We start from the raw sequence: 23354 nt of genomic DNA, 5'->3' as shown, positions 1-23354 counted from the left end.
CCTGCCGGAGTACAGCAAAAGGAGGAGCCAGGCCACTCAAAGCCCGAATCACTCAAACTAACTGCTGTGGGCGTGTGCAGCACGAGAAGAGAGCAGCAGCAGAGAGCAGGAGCGTAGTGCAAATCCACTCAAAGCAACCACCACCAGCATCATCAGCCGCAGCTGCAGCAGCAGCCAGCAAAAACAGAGGCAACGACAGACGCCGCAACAGATTTGTTCACTTTCCATTTAGTTGACTTGCCACGGGCCAGCGGCAGCCACAGCATCTGGACTATCACGCGACTCAAGACTCACTCGACAGCGACAGCGACAGCGAGCAGCAACCCTCAAACACTGTCGAGCAATACCAATGCCATTACCATTACCGTTTCCATTTCCGTTTCAGCCCCGGCTGCGTGTAGAGTGTCGCGCGCGCGGATTACGCTCAAAAGCAGCGCGATAAGCGTACAACAACAACGAGAACAACAAGAGCATTAGCAGCGGCAGCATCATACGCAGCAGCTTCAGATATTGAGAGATACGCGGCGGCATCAGTGACAGTCGATTGACTGCAATCAAGGTGACAACAACACGTCGCGGCAAACAAACTGAGCAAGTGAAGCCAATTGAGGTGAATTGAAGTGAACAAGTGAGCTCCAGTGTTGTGAAGTGACAAAAGACAAGTGCAATAAGCGATATGGTGATGCTGCAGTCGCCAGCGCAAAAGCCCAGTGATAGCATTGGGGCACAGCCCACGGCCGTCGGCGGTCTGATGAGTCCGAATTCGAATCCAGATTCACCCAAGTCAAACACCTCGCCCGAGCTGGCTAATATGGGCAGCAATGTGGGTGCCGAGGGGGTGTCCGTGTCCAGCAGCGCCTCCAGTGCAGCAACTACCATTAGCGCTCCAGCTGCCAAGTTACCCAAGTTTATAATAGGCGCCAGTGGACAAGCTGCCAAGCAGGATCAGGATCTGCGCTACTCAATTGAACGTCTAAAGCAAATGACCAGCGAATCAGGCATGCTCAGTCGCTTGAGTCCAACGCAAGAGGATGCAGATAAGGAGAAAAGTAGCCATAACAACAACAACAACAATAATAATAATAATAACAATGTTAACAATAACAACAAGAACAATTCACGCCGATCGCAGTCACCGCCAGCGAATATCGGTGGCTTTCCATTGCAAGCACAACAGCGCAAGCTACTGGAACTGAACGCAGTGCGTCATTTGGCAAGACCGGAGCCTTTGCAGCATCCCCATGCGGCATTGCTGCAGCAGCATCCGCATTTGTTGCAGAATCCACAGTTTCTAGCCGCTGCCGCTCAGCACCACCATCAACAGCAGCAACAGCAGCAGCACATGCACCATCATCATCACCATACTGCACACCCACATTCACATCATCCAGCATCCGCTGTGTTTCATTTGCGTGCAACTGCAGCGTTGCCCACTGCCAGTAGCAATGGCAGCGGCACCACTGCACCACCATCGCCCGCTACCTCACCGCTGTCGCCACCCACATCGCCCAACACAGGCACAGGCAGCAGCCAAACGACACATTCCGAGCCACAAACGGGATCGCCTTTGGCCACCGCAATTATACCAGCAAATCCGTCACATTCCGCGTTCCCAGCACCGCCACAGAATCCACAGCCACAGCCGCCGCCACCACCGCCACAGGCCATGTCTAGCGCATCGCTACAGCTCCACTTGGGTGCTGGTCCACATCCAGTGTTGGGCCGCATTAGTCCAACATCCGCCAATGACATGGATCTGGAGCGCATTAAGCTGGTGGCAGCGGTTGCCGCGCGCTCCAGTCAAAGTCAAGCGCCCAGTACATCGGCCGCGGCATCGACCAGCTCCTCCTCCGCCTCACCCTCTGGCCGTGACCTAAGTGATTACGGTTTCAGAATACAACTGGGTGGCCTGGCAGCTGCAGCGGCTGCTGCGGCAGCCACATCTCGCCAGATTTCGGCTGCTAATTATGCGCGCAGCGACACCAGCGAAGAGCTGAACGTCGATGGCAACGATGAGGACAGCAACGATGGCTCCGGCTCGCACAGCACACCGTCGGTAAGTCTATAGCTTGAAAATATTTTGCATACGATTTTTCCATGCTTAGATTTCTTTGCATCTATCTACTCCGCTTCAAATTCAGGTCTGCCCCGTGGATCTAACTCGCTCCGTGCCGAATAGTGCCAACAGTGCGGGCACTGCATCCACCAGTGGAGCTAGCGACAGGGAGGCCACCAAGCGTCTGGCTTTCTCCGTGGAGAATATATTGGATCCCAATAAGTTTACGGGCAACAAATTGCCTGCGACAGCACCACCCTTTGGACATCCGCGTCAATGGAGCTACGAGCGAGATGAGGACATGCACGAGCATCTGGATGATGAGCACAGCGAGGATATGTCTGGTAAGTGTCTGCACTAACTAAAATCAATACCTGAAAAAAGAAAACTGTGCTAGTCATTGGTGCTTGATTTGATTGGAATCTAACAGAAAACGGAAACGCACCTTTCCATCTGTATGTGTGTGCTGTATATATATATATATATATATATATATAATATGTTTATATTGATCAGAGCAGGGCAGAGAAACTGCAAAACGTTTTCGTTTCCACTTGTTATTCCAATCTGCCAACTTTATTCGAGCGCTTTTTTTTGCAGTCGTTTTCTGACTGTGTCTGCATGAGTGTGGATGTGTGGGCTGTATTTAAACTGCCGCTTGTAGCTTTTGGTATGTTTTGATTTTGATTTTGTTTCTTTTTTTTGCGGAAATTCCCGCACCCGACGACCAGACGCACACGGATACACGCCCGCACACAGAAGAGGGTAAGCAAAGTTGCCATTTTGAACGAGCAGAGATTTTGTGTTGCCAGCTTTCAGGCGCAAGTCACGTACACGCAGCCAAATTGGGTGTACGGTGTGGGTGTCGGTGTGGGTGTGTGTGTATGTTGGTACTATGAAAGCATTTATATTTCGAGTATATTCACCGGGTAAACAAATGCGGCAACAATGCGAGAGATGTATAAAACTTGTTTAGACTGAGAGCTTCACTCATATTCAAGTGGGGATTTTGCATGGAATTTGTTTTAATTGATTGATTGATGTTTTAATTGGGAAAAGCAATTGCTCTGTAGAATTTTTCAATATTTCTTTTTGCCAGCTTTTCTGCTGGCCATGTATTCGGGCACTCTCTTTTTTTAATTTTCTTCTTATTTTTCTCTTGCTAGCTGTTGGCTAACATTTTGCTGAAAATTAATTGATTTTCATGCTTGGCTCGTTGCAAAGAAAATGCTCAAATAAAAATTTGCAAATTTGATTGAAGTTGTTGTGGTGAACTCGGCAATAAAAGGCGTGGGGAAGGCAGACCAGGACTGCTAAGCTGATGCAAAGCGCAAAAATAAACGATAGTCACAAAGTTGTGGGGGTGTATAAAAAGGGAAGCATCCTGTATTATGCTCGTGCTGCAAGACACGTAAAAAGTCAAGTTTTGCAATTGGGAAACGGTTTGTTTGAACGCTGGTCATGATTTGATTCTGATTGAAGGTTGGGCATATTGAAATTGAATTACGATTAAGAAGTTATAATTTGGGGTTGGGAACTAGCAAAAAATAAGGTGACAAAACTTACAATCAGTGTTACTTTGTGTGATCGAGAACTGGAAAAGAACTTAAACCTAAACTTCTATAAGAATGTATCAAAATTACCAAATTAGTAGAGAAGGAAAATTAATTTTATTTAAAATCACATTTAATAGAGCAAGCTCTAACGGAATACAACTAAGTTAATTGGGTATATAGTATTAGGTCTTTAATAGATTTTAGATTGAGTTATAGATTGACGACAGATTTAATCAACTATAAAATAAGAAGTAAAATGATGGCTATACAAATAATTGGGCTCCATCAGACTGAATTAAATGCATCAGAGCTTAGCTGTTGTTTAGCATTGGCTATAGATGGCCGTAAGTTGGCTTAAGATGCCATTAAGATTTTATTTATTTCATTCATAAAACTGATTATTTAATTCTATTTATGTTGAAATGATGCGAAGCTAGGTATGTAAGCTGACTTTTATTTGATAGATAACTAGCTAACTGTTCTGTCTCTTTCTCTTGGTAATCATAGCCAAAAAACGTTTAACTATTTTTCTTTAATCAATAATATACAGCACTCAATGTCGTCAGCCATATCAGACAATTACCAGCCAGTCATTCAGCTCTTCTAAGAGTGTAAGTTGCACTCACATTCACACAAGCATTGATACTCACAGCATCACACCATCCCAAATGCACACACACACAAACAAGCCACTCGCTTTATTGGCCACTTCGGTAAGCGCTTATGTACAAAATTATAAACAGTGAAAATGGCGGAGACCACATCAACATCAGCAATAACAACGGCTGCAGCAACAACATCATTATCAGCAACAAATAATCGGCCATTGCTGCTACTGCTGCTGCTGCTGCTGTTTATTGTTGTTGTTGCTTTTGTTGTTGTTGCTGGCAGTTTGTGTGACTGTTTGCATTTGTGTTTGTGTTAATAAAACACAATTAACTTCATCAATGGCGTTGGGTGCGGAGGTGGTTGGTGCTGGCTGTGGCGTCCCAGTACTCGAACATAACTGCTAATAAAACAGACTGAATGACCGCACCAACGATCCCAAGCGGTGGCAACAACACAGGACAACAGGATAATGATGCTGGCAATGATTATGTTGCTGTTCGTGCTCGTGTTATTGTTGCTGGCAGTTTATTCAGTCTGTTGAAGTTTACAGCAGAGGGACAGCATACAGTCGGGCAGGATGTTCACATTACGCATACGCAGGGTTTGCGGCCTGTGATCCAACGATTGTTCGCTGCTCGTTGCTTGGTGATGCTGTAGCCATTAATTAGCAAGGTACTTAATTACCGCACATTCATTAGCCGCTTCAATGGCTCTGTCCAGGACACACACATACACATTTACAGCTTTAAAGCACCCCCCGTTCCGACACTTAATTTTATGGCATGGTAGGTGCTAATGTTGCTGCTGGTCGCTTCAGTTTATATTAGCGTAATTATGCGGCTTTTGTCTTGGCAACTAATTAGATTTTATGACACCTCACACAGCCCTTCCCTTCCCCTCTTTGGCTTTATCGAATCATACTGCATGCATTGTGTGCATGCCGTTTAATAATTCATAAATATTACGCATACGCTGCATTTGTCAGATTGTCAGCAAGCAATTCTCTAAGGCGCCATTCATCGGCGCCGGTCGCTAGGCGCACAGCAATTTGCATTCCATTTAAAATGCAAAACAAAACTGAGCCAAAAGCATACAACTAGCAAATGCACTAAAAGCAGCGTTGAAAGCCACAAAACAAAACACATACACTTATGTACATACACAATAACAGATTGGGCTTGGGGTGAAGAAAATAAAAAACAACACGGATAGTAGCATGGATGGCCGCATACACTCTCCAATCTGCATTATGCTCGGGCTCGGGCAGCACCAGAAATTCGCCCCAAAAGTCATATGAAAAAACATGCGATAACTAAGTGGGCGCACAGAGCATGGCTGGCACCAGGGGTGCAAGTGCGGGTGCGGGTACGGGTGCTCTTTCTGGGGTTGGGTCGAATAAAATGGTTATGTGGCAACATTTAAATGTGGGTGGCCATGCCGTGCCAGCAAGAATCAGGGGAGCGAATCTGCTGGCAACCAACCCCCGAAAAAGTAAAATGGCTGCGAAAACTTTTATTCTTTTCAGCACTCAATTTTGCGCTCAGTCGTGCGCTCTCGCTCTAACCCACGCAAAATGCAATGCCAATGCCAATGCATCTATATACATATATATGTATATATATATATATAATGTATGTATGTATGTATATAAATATATATACATATATAGCAGACTTTGTATCCATGAGTTGGTGTATACTGCTGGTCCTGCGGCTGGTCGTATTCCTGGCGCCCCAGGGAACCTTGCAGATTTGTGTGCGTGTCTGTGAATTCTGTAAAGTTAGGCGACAATTTCCGTAGCCCCGGCACAGTTTTTTATATCCGTCATCAGCAACTCATTTATTATTTTATGAAAATGGCAAAATGAGACGACAAACGCTCCCCGGGGTCGCATTGGCCAAGCGTATGCGATTATAATGATTGCGACAATGAAGCCCCCTGAAAAGCCGTGCTGGAGCCCAAATTTAAAAGCTATTTTGTAAAAGCTCTCAGCCGAGTATTTGTCTGTGCGTGTGTATGTTGGTAAATTATAACGATGGCTGTGGTAATTAACACTCGGATTTCATAATTAAGTTTATGGCTTCAAAGTGTACGTTGTCGTGCATGTTTATTTACTTTTGTATATACCTTTACAAGGGATACAACAGCTCTCATATGCTGCTTGTAACGTATACCAAAAGAAGCTTCTGAGACAAAGAGTAGATCAACATGAAATTTGCCAGACTCTTATATTATGGCATTATACATTTTACCCTCTTTTAACCTTAGACTATTTGTAAGAGTATCGCAGATTCGGTTGTTGAAAATAGTTTTTAATGTCCTTTTAGTATACTGTTTGTCTCTTTCGCTTTCTCTTTAATTTAAATTGTTGCTGTTAAACTCAAAGGGTTGTCGAGTTTGGCTTTTAAATTGCACCATCGAGGTTCCCTGTGTGGGAGCTTATGTATGTGTGATTTCCTGTTGGTAAATGAGCCTTGTCTGTGCGCTTTGTATACGTCGCTTTGTCTTCGCCGCGCCATATCATCAAAATTGCTTATGAATTGCTTTAGCATTATTATAATTAACTGCAGTAACTTTACTACTGGTGCATACGGAACTGAAACGACTGATAAGAAAGGGAGAGCCGTAAATGAAGTTGGTATTGTTAAAACGATGAGGAAACTGAGGGGATATATTTTAGTGAACAAATACTAAGTCAAAGAATAAAAATGATTATACTATCACGACTGACGAAATATATTTTATGAATTGTATTTCTAGATTTCAATAAAAAATGACTGTAATAAAAATCTGAGATGAAAATTAAAAAAGCTAACTAGGAATATAATATTTGATATTTGAAATATGAAATATGATGACTCTAAGATTTTAATTAATATAATCTGACAAATTATGGATATTATGGATATTAGCTTTCATTGAATGTAACTTTGCAAATATCAAATGTTTGTGCTGCCCCTTCAGCTATTCGGCTGTCAGACAACGCGCATACGCCATGTTGCACTGCACAGACGGTTAGTTACCCTAATTAGACCCCGCCATCACAGACTACACTTCCGCCCCCATGGATTGCAGCTGGTGGCTGCAGCGCTTATTAACCAGCTGCGGTTGCGGCTGACTGTTTATAGGGCGCAAACACCCTTTCAGGGGAGTACACAATACCCGCACCGGTCCCCGTACCCCACCAGTTTTACTCTGTCTGCGGACCTTTCGACTTTTTCGCGTTTGTTTGCCAACGCATTAAACGTCTGGTGGAGCAGCGCCCCACGGGGCTGTTAATTCAATTGACTCAAACCAATTGTGGTCAGGAGCAGTCGTCGGAGCAGTTCAATGGATATTGATGAGATATTCGGGCATCTAATGTGCCATTAATGCATATCAAAGTGCCTGCAAACACTCCACAGCCCATTACCAGTGCGGTGGTCGACATGCGAGTCATTTGCATTTGAAAGGACAAACTCCACACAACGCCGGACAACGCCGACGGCTAGCAATATCGTTAAATATTAAATGAAGCGTTCATGTTAATTTTCTGTTTAATTGGCGCGCTGTCTGTGGCGCTCTTTTTGATGGCTACAGCCAGGCTAATTACATGCAAACATGGCCAATCATGTTGACCAATTACCAGGCGCATGTATTTTGCAGCGCTGTTTGCACTGGACAGGACTGCTTGCTGGTCTTTCCCACTATAATACAGCCAGTCGGTTTCTTTCATGGCGGTTGACAGTTTTGAAATAATTCAGCAAGCGGCTGTTTTGTAGTTAGGTGAGATATTGTGGCCTAAACAGAAAACGTGTCGTCTTATTTTATGCAAGCAAAAAGTCTAGGGAGTTAATTTTTAGTCGTTGTCAAGCTAATTAAGTGTCAACTTTCATCGCTATCGATTACATACAGATTGCTTGCATAAGCTTATCCAATCAGTTGACAAAAAAACATTCTTACCTTGCCAAAAAGCTAGTCTGGACTAGCTCAACTGGGTAATCAATATGCCGTGGCTCGGGAGTTGAACAGTTGGCTCAGATGTAGCTGGCTGAACATTGGGCGCGTTAATTGAAATTCGATTACCGCAACATAACGATTAATTGCCCAGCCATTGCACGTTTTGGACGGCTCCGCCCATATTCACATGTGCGTCAACATGTGCCCAAGATTCCAATTAATTCAGAATGCTAGAACTGATGCGAGGTGATTGATTTCAGCTTGCGAATCTGCCACTGGCCCCGGGCCATACGCACTGTCAGCCATTTGATTGATGATGCTCTTGGCTTATGCAAAAAAACTATCTTGTATTTGATTTGTTTCTCTGCTTGCAGCTCAGGATCTAAATGATATGGATCAGGACGATATGTGCGACGATGGCAGCGACATAGATGATCCCAGCAGCGAAACTGATTCCAAGAAAGGCGGCAGTCGCAATGGCGATGGAAAGTCCGGCAGTGGCAGCGGTGGTGGTGGTTCCAAGCCGCGACGCGCACGCACTGCCTTCACCTACGAGCAGTTGGTTTCGCTGGAGAATAAGTTCAAGACGACGCGCTACTTAAGCGTGTGCGAGCGTTTGAATTTGGCCCTCAGCCTGAGCCTGACTGAAACGCAGGTGAGAATGGGCCTTGACTGGGACTGCTGGCAATATGCTGAACTTCTTCGTATTTGCAGGTCAAAATCTGGTTCCAGAATCGACGTACAAAGTGGAAAAAGCAAAACCCAGGAATGGACGTGAACAGCCCTACCTTGCCGCCACCCGCTGGTGGCTCCTTTGGACCTGGTGCCTACGCCAGTAGTTTGCTCTATCCGCACGCCGTGCCCTATCCGCCGTACGGACCATATTTTCATCCCCTGGGCGCGCACCACTTGAGCCACTCGCACTCATAAAATTGCAAGATGCAACAGCGTTTGTTGCAACTGTTCGAAAAGCGTGCCAAGGGTACAGGCGCAGAGGCACGGGCAGGCCCGGGAGCCAATGCATTGTAAATATGAAACCGCTTTAAATGTTGTTTAGTCTCGCCTGTACATAATTCTTGTACAAATACCTATAAAGCATATTCTAGCGCATAAACTGATTACAGCCAACGAAGCCCAAAGATGTTGTCGACATATCTAGCATTATAATAATGAGTATGTAATTACTGTAACTATTTACTTTTGAGTATGTAATTATTATAACTAAGAACAATTTATTAGCATTTAAGTGCAAGCGAAATCAAAAATCAAAAACCGACCCCTAAAATGGCGTTAATATAAAATTAAAAATAATAAAAAAAAAACATTTTAAAAATTACTAAAAAGAAATAAAACAGAGAAAAATAATATATATATATATGTTAGGTGGGGTTTTTGGTATTTAAATGCGTTTGTATAAGCAAAGGGCAAAAAACAATTTATCGCTGTGACGCACACAGATAAACGGAGCAGACTGATTGCCAAACAGACGGAGCGACATACTGGAAGGACTCTCTGGCAGGCGTGTGAAATGACAGGACAACAATGCTAAGTCAAGTGTAAAATTTTAAATTTGCTTCTCATTTGCTGCGTGCGGCTCAAGCACTCACACACACTCGCAGCTATTCAATTATGTGGCAAACGAATACGAAATATCTTAATCCGATTTGTGTGATACAATGCTGGGCATATATTGCGCCCATGGTCGGGGCGAAGTTGTCAAAACAGAGACAACAAAATGAATAAATTCACGGGCACACCTCACGCCCATTGATATTATAATAACTACTCCCTGGCAGCCGGGCCCGAGCATTGCTCCTTAGTATTGTGCCCGCTTTTGGTGGCCAGCATAATTGAAACAGAAATCCATGCATGGCCAGCTCCAGGAGCAGCTACTGAGCCGGACGGCCAGCCGGATGCGGATTGACTACGAGTGCCGTTGACAGCTACGGCAGACAAACAAACAAAACAAACGGAGTCACGGCGGAAATCCCTTAATATCTATTACGCCACCGAGCCCAGTACGCTGAGCTCTGTGTGAAAAGCCACGCGACACGCGCCGCGTATTCCGCGTGCATTGGCTGTAAAATTTTCGCACATTTGATTGCATTTGCGGGCAGCTACTACTCGCCCGCAAGCGTAGGACGGATGTGTGTAAGTTTTTTCTTTCCGCTAAGGCACATTTGCATAAATAATTTATTAAAAATTTGCTTTTACATTTGTTTTAAGCTTTGCTTAAGCACTTTGCAATTAGTCGCACAAATCCCATTTGAAGCACACCCACATATGCATATTATGCATGAACCATGTCTGTGTGGGTGTCTATGTGTATATATGCGTTAATTTCTGTAAATGTAAGCCACTAAATTATTCAGTTGCAGACATCCTAGCGTATTTCGCACTAAATTCTCTAAAATTCGAATGCGCACAAACGAGCTCAATTTGCATACAATTAAATGAAAATGTGCGAGCACAAATTTATGGTGCGACTAGAGTCTAGTTTATTCTGCTGCCCAGTTAAAAGTGAATTGGCCTCAAATCAAATAACTTTATCCTATTTTTTTATTTATTTTGAAGATAATCTTTTAAGCTAAACAATATTAATAAAACGAAGATTAGTCTTTATATTTATAAGACTTTCCTCTAGTTAGTGAGAAAATCATCTTAAAGGAAAATCCTTAAAACTTGAATACTTTAATCTATAATAGTCAGTATGAAATTCAGATCAACGCTCTTGAGATTAATTAAAAAATTGAAACTATATTTTTTATTCTTTTTAGTTTTCTTGGCTGAGTTTTTAACTTTTGATCATTACAATTACGCTTAAAACTCCCTGAAATAGCCCACTTTATGTAATTTATTGTAATATGTCGCATTTACGCCCAAAGACATCTCCTCACCCATAGACAAATCTTTGAAACGATAAATAAACGAAACGCCTGCCCACTTACAGTAATACTTAGCTTTCCCCCTATATTTACCCTTAGCCTAGCCTTGTCCTGGACGGCGAACGCCCAAACGCAAATCCAAGACAATTGCTTTCCAATAAGCGCCATAATAAAGTAAATCTCATTTTAAGCATTTTGCACCACCAACAGGCACAACAACAACTACCACTATGGAAAGAGCTGGCAGCCAGACAGTTGCCTCTTGCAGAAACACTTCACTTGGTTCCGGCGAAACTCATTGCAGGATCAAAACGCGACACTCACGCAATTAAGTTGTTTTGCTCAGGCTTGTCTCTGTTCCTCGCTTTCCCTTTCTCTCTTACTCCCTTTATCTCTCTCTCTCTCTCTCTGTCTCTCTCTCTCTCTCTCTCTGAGTGTTTTGGGTCTTTTGCCTAAACTACTTTGAATTTTATTTTATAGGACTTGTTTTGGAATCCAATTTGTTTCCTTCATATTATATATATAAATTTTTTGTTGCTTTGTTTACGTATTTTACGAGAACCTTTTTTTGCGCCTGAATTGCTGCAGATTACGCATACTTCATTCAGACTGTGTGTGTGTGTGTGTGTGTGTGTGTGTTGGCAGCATGAGCAACACTTAATCTGCACCATTGACTTTTCTGCAGTCCGCCCCTCATGCGTGTTTTGTCACACCCAAACCCAGTCGTGATGCCCTCTCATCCCTTTGGCGCTCTCCCCTCTCTTTGAATCTAGTAAATTTTATGCGTATATTTAGTTTGCTGTGCTTATCAGCGCAGCTTTATCGAAACTTATTGTGTTTGTTTAATTGAATTTGGATTGGCGCGCTGCGACTGCAAGGAGCTCGACAACGCTGACGACAATTTCGCGTCTGAGTGCGCGCCAGAGACGCTGACGGCAGGCAGATAAACCAGAATGGAGCAATGGAGTGAATCTCGCTTGGTTGCCAAGCGGCAAGCGGCAAGAGGAATGTCTAATTGGGAGTGGTAGATCAACTCATGTCTTAGTTTAGTTCATTTAGTTCGCTATTTGTGGCTGACAGCGACTTTCGCGGCAATTAAAATTTAACTGGCATGCCACGCCCATACGCCCGAACGCACAACCGAATGCTTGCATATGTGCGGCCATATAAATTATGACCAGAGCTTGACATAAACAAGCTCCCAAGAGGCCCTTTGCCCAGGCTATATGACAGATTTGCCCAGCGCATTTGATGAAGAGCAGGAGAATGAGGGTAGGCTACACGCTAAAGTGTCACCGGGGAGCGGGCCGCCTGCCACATGAGTCTTGAGTCAAGCGCCGCTACGGAGCTACCGGGGTGGCATAGTTGCCATTGTTGTTTGCAAGCGAATCACATTTTGATGATTGTCAATGTGACTTTAATACCATTTTTCAACTTGACACGCGCGTGGGACGCTTAGCAGCCAGCTAGCTGAATGAGGACGAAACTGAGGACTGAGACTAGGACTGAGTCTGAGGGGTTGCGCTCGGCACGTGCATTCACGGGGCTGTGTGATAAGAAAAAGGGCTATGGCCAGGCTCAAAACTGTGTCAGGCAGAGAACGCAATGCTGACATCTGTGGATTAAATTGCAATTTGTGCTCATGTAGAATTGAAGCTTGCAAAGAACTTCGACGTAACACTTTTTCATTGTTGGCACGAAATTTAGTGCGGCCATGTTGTTGTTGCTGCCACACAATTGCTATTAGTATTTGAAATGGGCAATAAAACTGTAAACGACCTTTGTGATGAAAATTACATTAAATATTTTAATGGTCGATTAGAGATAAGAGACGGGGAGAGAGGGAAAGAGATAGAGAGAGAGAGAGAGAGAGAGAGAGAGAGAGAGAGACAGAATGGGGACTTAATAAAAAAGTTAGTTAAGGGATCGCTTCTTATATAAGTTTTAAATATAATAGGGGCTATTGGCCCCATTTGCTTTGCACCAGATCGTAATTCATCATCGTTTAGCTAAGCTCATCTAATGCCACGACCAGCTACCTGTCAAGCGGCAAGCCCAACAATTCTCCGAGAAAAGCATTGCGAATTCAACGTAAATTAAACGCGTGTCCGTGACTCGTCATCTGCCCAAATAATTCGCAGTTAATTCTCCGGCAAGCGCAACGAAATGGGGCACAAAGCCAAACCGCGCTTCGACAATGGGAGCTGTGCCTTTTTATTTGGTGAGAAAACATTTACGCACTAATTTCTGTGCAGCGCGGGGTAGCACACGGCCAGGCTGAAAGGCATTCGAGCCACATTACCAGACCAGTTGCATGCCAATTGGTTTGCAATTTGGCGTGCTTAGCGGCGAGGGTTGGGTGGGAGCGAAAGGCAGCCCCGGGTTGCTTTAGCCACAAATAGCGCACGCGTAGCGTCCAACACGTGCCTCAATTACGCGGTTAAATGCATTCAAATTGAGTTGTTTATACTGTGGGCGTGCGCTGGCGGCGGGCGGCGGTCAATTGGGAGCGGCTTGCTGTTGAAGCATACTTAGATGCGCGCCGCTGGCAAATCAGTTACAGTTACTGTTGTTGTTGCTTGGAGCACTACGTGGCACGCGGCCAGGCATTGTTCGCAAATTTGGAAAAGTGTTGTTGCCGAATCTGACCCCCCCGGTCACCCGTTAACAGCGTTGTCAGCTACAAACATAAAACTATCAGCATTCGAGTGGGTGTGTCTGGGAGTGTGGGTAGATTGTTTATGTCATTGCTACCCCTTGCTGTAAATCCGCTTATGAGTGTCTCATATTTAAGCCGGCATTACACGCAAATCAAAACAAAGGCAGCCATAATTAAAGGCAACCAGACAGCGACTGTCTGCCCCCTCCCCAGCTCCTTATTCTTTGTCGTTTGTTGAATTTGCAGCTGAAAGTTTTTGGCTAACAAAAACAAAAACAAGCTACAAGAGCAGACAGCAAACAAACTACTGTAATTATAAGTGAAGCCATTTCGAGCAATTATAATGCGAAAGATGGGCAAGAGGTGGCTAAGCCAAAAGTTAAGACAAGGATGTTGTTCCAGATGTTTTTCACCAATTTGGCTTTGAAGACGTTTACAAATGTATTTGCTGGTAGCTGCTTCCAAGTGGGAATACGAATTGGTTGCAAGCACAGAGTACCGTACCACCAGAAGCTGTTCTTCTGCTCCGACTCAATCTGAAAGTTTATGCTACATTTGGCAAAGACATCATCAAGGGTTCATAGCTATGGATGTAGCCTATTTATTCATTATAGTCCCAAAACCAACTCATTACTGGCTGGCCAGGCAACACAATTACTGACTAACAACAGCACCATGTCCGCTTGCCCAAAACCTTCCACCTTCCATCCCCTGGTTCGCAATGACGCTTAGCGATTGCACCTTTCATGTCTCGGTTTCATTTGTTGCGCTAGATTTTTCTCAATCACACACGGGCACCCAGGGGACCGGCACAGAACTAGTTCAATCCCGCAAACAAATGCTAGACAGACAAAAAGCTGTGGCCTCTCTTACTCTTCCTCTTCCTCCACTTCATCCTCCTATCATCTGTCCTGCCTTGTAGCTGTTTACCTAGTCGAGCACTTCAAATAAACTAAGCAGCTAGACGCAAATAAATAGGCAGTTGTTCAGCAAGTGGCGCTCTGGACAGTTGCAAATGTCTTTGGTTTCGTGTCCTGCGCGTAATGAGCAAATTTGTTTTCATATAAACCAGACAACAACTAAGCTCAGGGTGGCCTTTACTTGGCAGTTTTAAAATGAGCAGCCCAAAAGGCTACTACTTAATTATCAGCTACCAACACAGCATGCGGTATACTTAGAGCTCAGCGCTCTTTATATCACTTAACAATATGCGCACTCTTAAGTATACACTTGGAAAAAAAAGTCAATTGAAATTTTGATCTAACTTGGTGACTATTTTACTCGAACAGTTTTAGGTATAAATCATATTTATGCTTACAAAATTAAAAACGAGAAATACTTTCATTTGGAAATTTACATACCTGGAAAAATGATAAGAAAAATTATTTTCAAATTTCTATATTTATTTATTTTTTTATTATCACTCTTAATTTTTTTATTATAATTATTATTATTATTTATCTGTGCATGTTATTGTATATATGACCCCTTTCAATATAACCTCTAATACTCCTTAGGAAACATAATAGAAAAGATCTTAATATTTTATAAAAATATAACGCAAAAGATCTAACATTTTAGGAATTTTCGGTTTTAATAAATATAAGCATGTTTTAGCTTTATATACAAACTTCAGCGTTCATATACGTTTATATCTATATTGATTTTATATTTTTTATGAATTTTATAGTTTAGTTTAGTTTCATCTTGTTTATATTAAAACTTTTTTTTTGGTGTACCTATGTATCTCTATTGATGTATCCATTTTCCAGTCAAATAATTTTGACTTATCAACCCGCGAGCTGCTGTTGCTGCTGCTGTTTTGTTCGCGGGCTCAGTTAATGTGCTCGTTAAATCTTTACGCTGACAGGAAATGAGCAAAAGGACGCCACACCTGCGCCTTTGCAAATAAAATCCTCGCATGTGGTCGTTATGACAATTCAGCGCATCCATTTGATTTGACAAAATTGCCAAATAATTGGCGTTGGCTGCTAACTGGCAACCCCTAGAATTATGGCTGCAGTTCATGTAGTTTGCGAGTGCGGAACGTTGCCAGGACTATTATCCTGGCGCTGGTAATGTGCAAGCCGTTGCTAATTAGAACATGGGTTTTTGGTCATCACGTCTATTGGTTTTTCATGCAGTCGTTAAACGCAGTTACGACCCAGAATTTGCCGTGTGCGGCGTGAAATTGTCAGCGTGGTAAATGTAACCCTTACAGGACAGGCAATAGGTAAGACTTTAGCTCTAGCCTTTTACTCGAGCGCACGCAATTCAATTTTAAACTAACAACTTAATCCTTTATTCAATTTGAAACCCATTAAAAGGACATTGCTTATCCTTTTAAGTGAATGCAAACAGCTTTTAATGTAAATAAGAAAACGAGATCGATGCCGTTTGCCGTTTGCCAATCTCTCAGAAGCTCCCATCGGACGCTCAGCCAGGAGATTCGAAAGCCAGCCCGTTGGCAGGGCAAAAGAAAATTAAAATGCAGCCTGTTACCGGTTCGCTCTTGGCCAAACGGCCAATTGACATTTGCAACCGCACTTAAGGCCAACAGATGCGGCTCCTGTCGATGCTATCGATGCTTCAGATACTTTCGATGCTGATGCTGAAGCTGTCGATGTTTGCGAGTTGATTGAGCCACTCGAAACAAATCGAACTGTGTGCGACTGAATGCCATTTGAATATTTCATGCTGTTGTGGTGCAAAATTTTAAATCGACTCAAGTCAAGTGTGCGGATGCCGAAATCAATCTCGTTTGTGTAGCAACCAAATTAACATAGTCAAGGCGGGGCAGGGCAAAGCGAATGGAAGGCATCAGCTGTAAGCCACTTGCCACAGAGTCAGTTGCATTTGTCGATTTTGTCTACTTAGAGCCCTGTCAGCTTCTCTTTGCCCACATCCCTCGACCCATTCTACTTAGTTACACTTGGCTTTGTCTTTCTGCTTTTTAATACCTACGAGTTTACTTTTTTAAATGTATTTTATATCTGATTCTGGTAACGCACCACCAAGGCAGCCACTTCTGATGAGGACTAAGTAGAGTTTGGGAAATACACCATGTGCACTCACGTAGTATAATTTACCCTCAACACGGCGCAAGGAAGTACAATAAAAACTGGAAACTTAGCTGCAACTTTTTTTCCTATGTTTCTTTTTTTATTTTCTTTCCCTGTTTGGTGTTGGCCCAGTGTGTCCTTTTTTGATTGCCTTTTGTTTTTGCTGTCTTGCTATTGTTGTTGCCTGTAATGGGTGATGCGAGATCTGAGTATAGCTCAAAGCCCTAAGGAAATTCGTGTGTCAAGTGCTTTGTAGCATATTTTAAAGATTAGATTCCTTTAGTTAAGCTTGGCAAAATGGTCAGCATAAATGTATTGGGTTGCGTTTGCCAGCGGAGACTAGGTATGCGAGCAATGATCACAAATAATACCAGATATATTGATTATATGTGAGCATATGATCTAGAGCTGACATTATTATTTTACTGCCAGCTCATGTCCGTGCCAAGCTGCATAAACAACAATATTTGAGCACGCGTCAGACACGTAAGCAAACAAAGGTCGAGGCAACCACTTGAGCTGCCACTTGAATGGAGGAGGTTGACAGATTTTAGTATTGAGCAAACAGACTTCAAAGGGTGCAAAAATGTCAGCGAGTCAATGCTGAGCAAACAAATAAATGTAATTACACTGAAATTACAAAATTCTTAAACGAAAATTAGTTGTTGTATGCCATCCCTCAAGATCCTAAGGCGCCCACTTATACGAATTTAAAAATGTTACTCAACGGCAAAGTAAAGTAAATGGCAGACTTTCTTTGTGGCTTATGCCCACTTATCCCTGTCGCAGCTGGCGTTCAGGACACGGCACACTGGACACAGGACACTGAGCACAGTAACCCGGGCACTAATAAGTGGTCAGTCAATAGGGAGGCGCTGAGTTTGGGCTTTAACATGCTCCAAGCTACCTTCTTATCTATAAATACCCATAAACCACTGCACAAAACATTCGTCCTTTTTGCCACATTCCTTCTCTTTCATTAGAACCCGAATTTCAACACATTTGCGCGCATAATCCCTTAAGGCTCTTTAAACTTTACACACTTTTAGACGATCTCCCCCAACTCCTCCCCAGTTGGCCCAAAAAACATGGCAAAATGTGCCGAAAAAAAATCAAAATAATCCTTTTTTTCTGCCATGCGGCAGCTGGGAAAAAAAAAGAAAAGGTTAAAACATCAAGACTAAAAGGCGCATGCATTATGAAGGGTCTTGAGTTTTAATTGAGTGTGTGCCGCTGGGTGGGTGTCCAATAAAAAAGCACAGCAGCAACAACAATAACAAAGTTGCTGCAAACTGTAATAAAACAATTTGCCATTTGACGCATGGCTGCGGCCTCCAAAAAAGGCTTTACAACTGTACAACTGTCCACTGGGCAGGTCGCCAGCTCATGTGTGTTTGTGCCCAATTAGAGTTGCAGTAGCGGTCACTACAAGGACATTGGACTCGCAGGACTAAGGCTAACGCAAAAGTTTTTGGGTGTGCAAACTTTTCGTTTCACGCCTCAAGTATGAGTCATTGATTCATTTATGCTACTAATTGCAAATAAGAAAAAGAGCGAGAGAGCGAGAGTCAGAGGTCTGTCAGCACTCAGATCCTCCCTTACCCGAGTTCGCAAGCAATATGCTAATTAGCAGCTTAGGCTCATTTTTCAATTAAGGCTGTAAACTTTTTCCAAAGTAGTCAACTTAATTAATTAATGGCAAAACAATTGCATGCGGCAGCTGAGTCGGAAGATGCAATAGGATCTGAAATAAAATTAATCCATAGTGGAGGTTAAGCTCTTTATATTTAATTGCTCTCTTTGATTCCAAGAAATTGCAATATAATTCCAAGAAATAATATGATATTAAATTGATTGCAAGCGCAGACAGTTTAATAGTTCAAGGAAAAACAACACTAGGTATGTTTGTATGTATGTTATTTTCTTTTACTATATTAATTAATATCTAATTTAATTTGAGAAAGACTAACAACCTTCGATTATGGATACTATATTAACAACAATTTTAGGAAATGTATCTTTCTTTTTAAACATTATCTTTATCTCTGTCTGTCCCTCTCTCTCTTTCTATCTCTTTTTCTCGCTCTCAAGCTTTTTCTATTTCTCTCTCTCTCTCTCTCTCTCTCTCTCTCTCTCTCTCTCTCTCTCTCTCTCTCTCTCTAACGCATTTTTTCCTACCCCTGCCCTTCTTATAACTCGATCTCTACTTTTGATTATTATTAATTTTTTATTTATAAAAGCCTGCCTTTCTCCTGGTAATAGATTTATATGTATATATTTACATATATCTTACGATATAAATGTTGGTTGTCCAAATTCTTTATTGACGGTTTAGCTGGCTCGAGATCTTAAATACAGATAGTTGTGTAATGAATTTGTTAAAAGTATTACTGTATATGATATTTGTAGAAAGCCTGGAAGAAGTCTGACTCAGAGCAGTTAAAATACTTTATTGCCTATAAGAAAAACCATAGCAGATGTTTTGCTTGACCTGGACACGGATTATCGACTAGTTATATAAACAGGGCATATGTTTAATGTTCTAAAATGGTTGTAATGATGCATTAGTATGATAGGACACCAAAACTATATCTTGAAATCGCCTGGATTCGCATATACATATATGCTCAACTAGACGTCACCTTTATATCTCATATTGATCTTGTATATTTGTGGTTTCATATACATATTCACATATTAAAAGGCCGCAGTTGCCGGCGTAAATAAGGTTTTAGAATACGACAGAGCATAAAAAATAAATGTAACTCGAGCCGCTTGGATTGCCTGTTAAAAGAAGCCGCCAACAGGAACAGTGTCAGATAATTGCGTCGCCATTTGCTACGCCACAACCTAATCGCAATCTGTAGCTGGGAGGGCGTGTCTGTAATAGGAACCGCAATTTACACACGGCACGGCAAATTATGAAAATTTGTTATGGGCCGGCGGAGACTGCGGGCAACTGGGATACGACGATACTCACAAGTCAATTAAATAAACAACTGGCAAGGATTTTGCTTATAATGGCCCACCAACACCCAAGAGCAACGATTGATTTATCAGCCGACAATTTGGCGTGCAAACAAACCAAACGCGCTGTAAAATGATCCATTCCCTGGCCGGAGGCATGCGGCACGTTGGAGCCTTGGTTGGCGCTTATATTGTTGACAGCTCGTCAGCTAATTACACGCCACAATAAGTTTAATAACTTTGGAACCGGCTCGACTTGAGCCTGTTGTTGGTATTGCCGGCATCAACACTTTGCCACGATAAACATTTTAATTAACTTGAGTCGAAGTGGGCCAATGGCGGGTCTGGAGCTAGGGCTGGGGTGGCTGCTCAAGTGCGTCAGGTTTGGCTCAAGCTTATGACTACTTAACGCCTTCTCATTTCACACTTGACACCCGGCGCTTGCCGTTTGCTACTTGGCAGTCCTCGGTGTCCCCATAATCGATATCAGCCTTCAGCGCAAAGTGGCAAACAATGTTTCATAATTTTAGTGCCTCTGCCTGGCGGCGTTGCTTCCGTTCTGTCCTGGCTGACTGACTGCTGGCTGCTGGCTGCTGCTTCTCCACTTCCGGCAGCGCTGCAATGCTTTCTTTCAGGCAATTTATGACGCATAAATAAACAGAATTTGAAACTATGCAGAGACAACGTTGGCAACACGCTAAAAAACAACGCTCAAACTCATTAATTTAAACGAGATTTGACGTGCGCTTTGATAAAGCCGCAATTTATATTCGCTGGCTTCCTAGAGGTAGGAAGCCGAGAATGGAAACAGGAGCTCAAAATGGATACTCGAGTTGGGGGGCATAGAGCCAACCAGCAATTGCCTCGTTTAGTTGGAAAACAATGGCGGGCTTAGTATGCTCTGGCGTAAAAAATATGACTAGCCAAATTACTGCACTGAGAGAAATCCGTGGGCTTAGCTGTAAGCGAGAAATTCTATGTGTCGCAAAGTTAAAAAAGTTCTCGCAGATATCAACTAAGTTTAAGTAAAAACACATTTAAACGTAATCTTCTAGTCGAATGCAGTTGAATTACTTATTCAGAAATAGAATGTATATGTGAAAATCATGATTAGTAAAATTGTATGTCCAGCTGAGCTTAAGTTTATATAGAAATGCTTTTAGATTTTCCTCTATATAGTTTTAACTTGCCCTGCTTAAAGCTCAGTGCATTTATTTGTAGACCAACGAAGAGGCCAAATAAAAACCATTACATGGTCATAACAAAAGGCCAAGTTGTCAACTATGCGGGGCAGACTTTTCGGTGTTGCCGCAAACTGTAGCGGACTCTATTTGCAAAAGCAATTAATTTTTTGGATACAGCTTTGCCCAATGGCACATAAATTTCAACAACATCTGACGGCCCTGTTAGCATCTCGTAATCGAGACGGGCTGGAAGAGCACTTGGCCAAGACCAAACCCAAGCAGCAATTTGCGTGCATTTAAATGGTGGGCGACAATGCGGCCAAAAGCGTGACGAGATTTTCCAGTGTCCAGAACTAAATAAATATTTACGCGTGTGTGGCCAAATGCGAAATAGACTCAACAACAACACTAGCGACAACAAAAAATCTATGAAAAAATGAGAAAATTGTCAATTCCCAAAGTAAACAAACTGAAAGCCAAAGCAATCAGAGCGAACCGGTTAAAGTGAAAATCAATTTGTCAAATCGAACAATTGAATTGGGCATGAAAGGATTACAAATACATGCTTGTATGTGTTTTGCTATGCGAGGGTTCCTTCGAGTGTCTGCATGTCTATATAAATCAAAATATTTCACAACTGTGCGTAAACAAATTTGTTTCAAGTGGGCTTAAAGGGTTACTCGCTCTCGGGAACTGTCAACCTATATAGTTTACAATTCGCTGCATTCGCCATTAGAAGCGCCAATTAGAATAGTGAAGATTTTGTGAAAAATTTGAATCCTGCCACATCATTTAATTTGAAATACATAATTGTGCAAATGATGCACCCCTTCTAGCTCCAGCCCACCATCACTTCTGGGGTGTGGAAATTTTTAAATTATTGCGCTGCATTGCCAGCGGGCCAACACATCATTTATTGCCCGGTACAACCCCCGACCCAGACACGAAGGGAACCCCAACTCGACTGGTTTCAAATCGATCCGATCTACCCGGTTGTGTAATACGCGAATTTAAATAATCTTTTGTTGTTGCCCTGCAGCAAAATGATAAATTATTAAATTAGCTGTGGCGGCAGTTTTGCATGTCGACGTCGTAGTCGGGTGAATGAGGGCAGGACGAGGCCGGAGAATCGCCGTGATTTGTGCGTGGCAAGCCCAAAACCGTTTGCATTTTCCTGCATTTCCAAGCACTCGTATATGTGTATGCCTGTGTACCCCAGACGTCCTTTGGCTGTGGTAGTGAAATTGAATTGTCTGGGGACAAGTTTGTAGTAGAGTAAAAGGCAGCGCAGTTAAGGACATTGCCAGGCTCATTTTATTTTAAATTGCTGGGTTGGTTTTTGCTAATTTGCCCTTTACATTAGACAAGGATACACTTTTAGCAATGCAAGAGAGTCCCGGCTCCATTTTGTTTGCATGTCCAAGTGGCGCTGCACTTGGAAAAAAAGCAGCTAAAAAGACTTGAAATAACATAACATGATAGAGCCGAGGTACACTGTGCAACATCTACCAGTTACGAAAATAAATAAGTATTTAAATAATATTTGATAAAATTTATAAATTCATTATATATAGCTAAACTATTCTACTTAACTTAATTATGAAGAATTTCGCTCAGTGTAACCCATTTAGAGGGTCTCGCAGCACACTTGTGCCCATTTACAATGCAAGCAGAACAATTTACAATGTGTTTTTGTTCATTATAGAACTATTTCAGTTGACCTCGACGGCCCGCCCAAGAAACCAGCCCCAGGCGATATTCAACGCATGCAAAAGCCGCCGCTTGTCGCCTCAGGAACATTGCGGAAACAAGGGTAAGGCCCGGACCTCCGACTGGGATGCTGCGGCTGCTGTTGCCGCATTTCGAACCTTTTTACAGCCCGCGGGGGTAGCTAATGAATAGTTGCTGTTGCCAGGACGAGTTGAGAGACTCTCAACACACATTTATTGTGAATTATGTTGTTTGTCTGAGTGTCGACTTGATGCACTTTAATTGATGTCAATATGCAGAGATTTTTCTGTTTTTGTTTTTTTACGATTCGTAGAGGGGTTCAACAGTTTTGTGGATTTCATTTCAGTTTGTTTACAAATATTTGCGTTTTAATGCCGATAAGGGCATATGGCGCAATTGTTGTTGGATTGTCGAGGAAGCCAACAACAAAAATGTTCGTCCACTTTGTGTGTTGTCGGTGTCGAGCACTTGAGCCAAATATGCAAAGTATTTGCGCATATTAAAAACTAATTTCAAAAGTCAACATGCCAATAAAAACAACAAAGTCAGCCAGAGGGTGGCCCACTGGCTGCCATACCAGTTCTCCGAGCACTCCTGGCACGCACTCAAGACGCTGAAACACACCCCTTTTGATGGATGCCGGCGCTCGCAAATTAAGCAAAAGGCACTCAATGCGAAGACTCCCCCGCAAGAACAACCAGCAAGT

General features: G+C 42.7%; 1 protein-coding gene across 1 annotated transcript; it reads left to right on the top strand.

The window, feature by feature from the left end:
* The first annotated feature begins 260 nt into the window (after positions 1-260).
* slou (homeodomain transcription factor slouch) lies at positions 261-9510 on the top strand. Its single transcript, XM_032439411.2, has 4 exons — positions 261-2056; positions 2142-2400; positions 8535-8815; positions 8875-9510. The coding sequence occupies exons 1-4, from the start codon at positions 677-679 to the stop codon at positions 9088-9090; spliced, it is 2136 nt and encodes a 711-aa protein (XP_032295302.1). The 5' UTR covers positions 261-676; the 3' UTR covers positions 9091-9510.
* The last annotated feature ends 13844 nt before the right edge of the window (positions 9511-23354 follow it).

This window comes from Drosophila virilis, chromosome 2 (assembly GCF_030788295.1).
Source record: "Drosophila virilis strain 15010-1051.87 chromosome 2, Dvir_AGI_RSII-ME, whole genome shotgun sequence".
Lineage (NCBI taxonomy): Eukaryota > Metazoa > Arthropoda > Insecta > Diptera > Drosophilidae > Drosophila > Drosophila virilis.
Note: the sequence above shows the minus strand (reverse complement) of the source record. Positions and strands in the feature narration are given on the sequence as shown.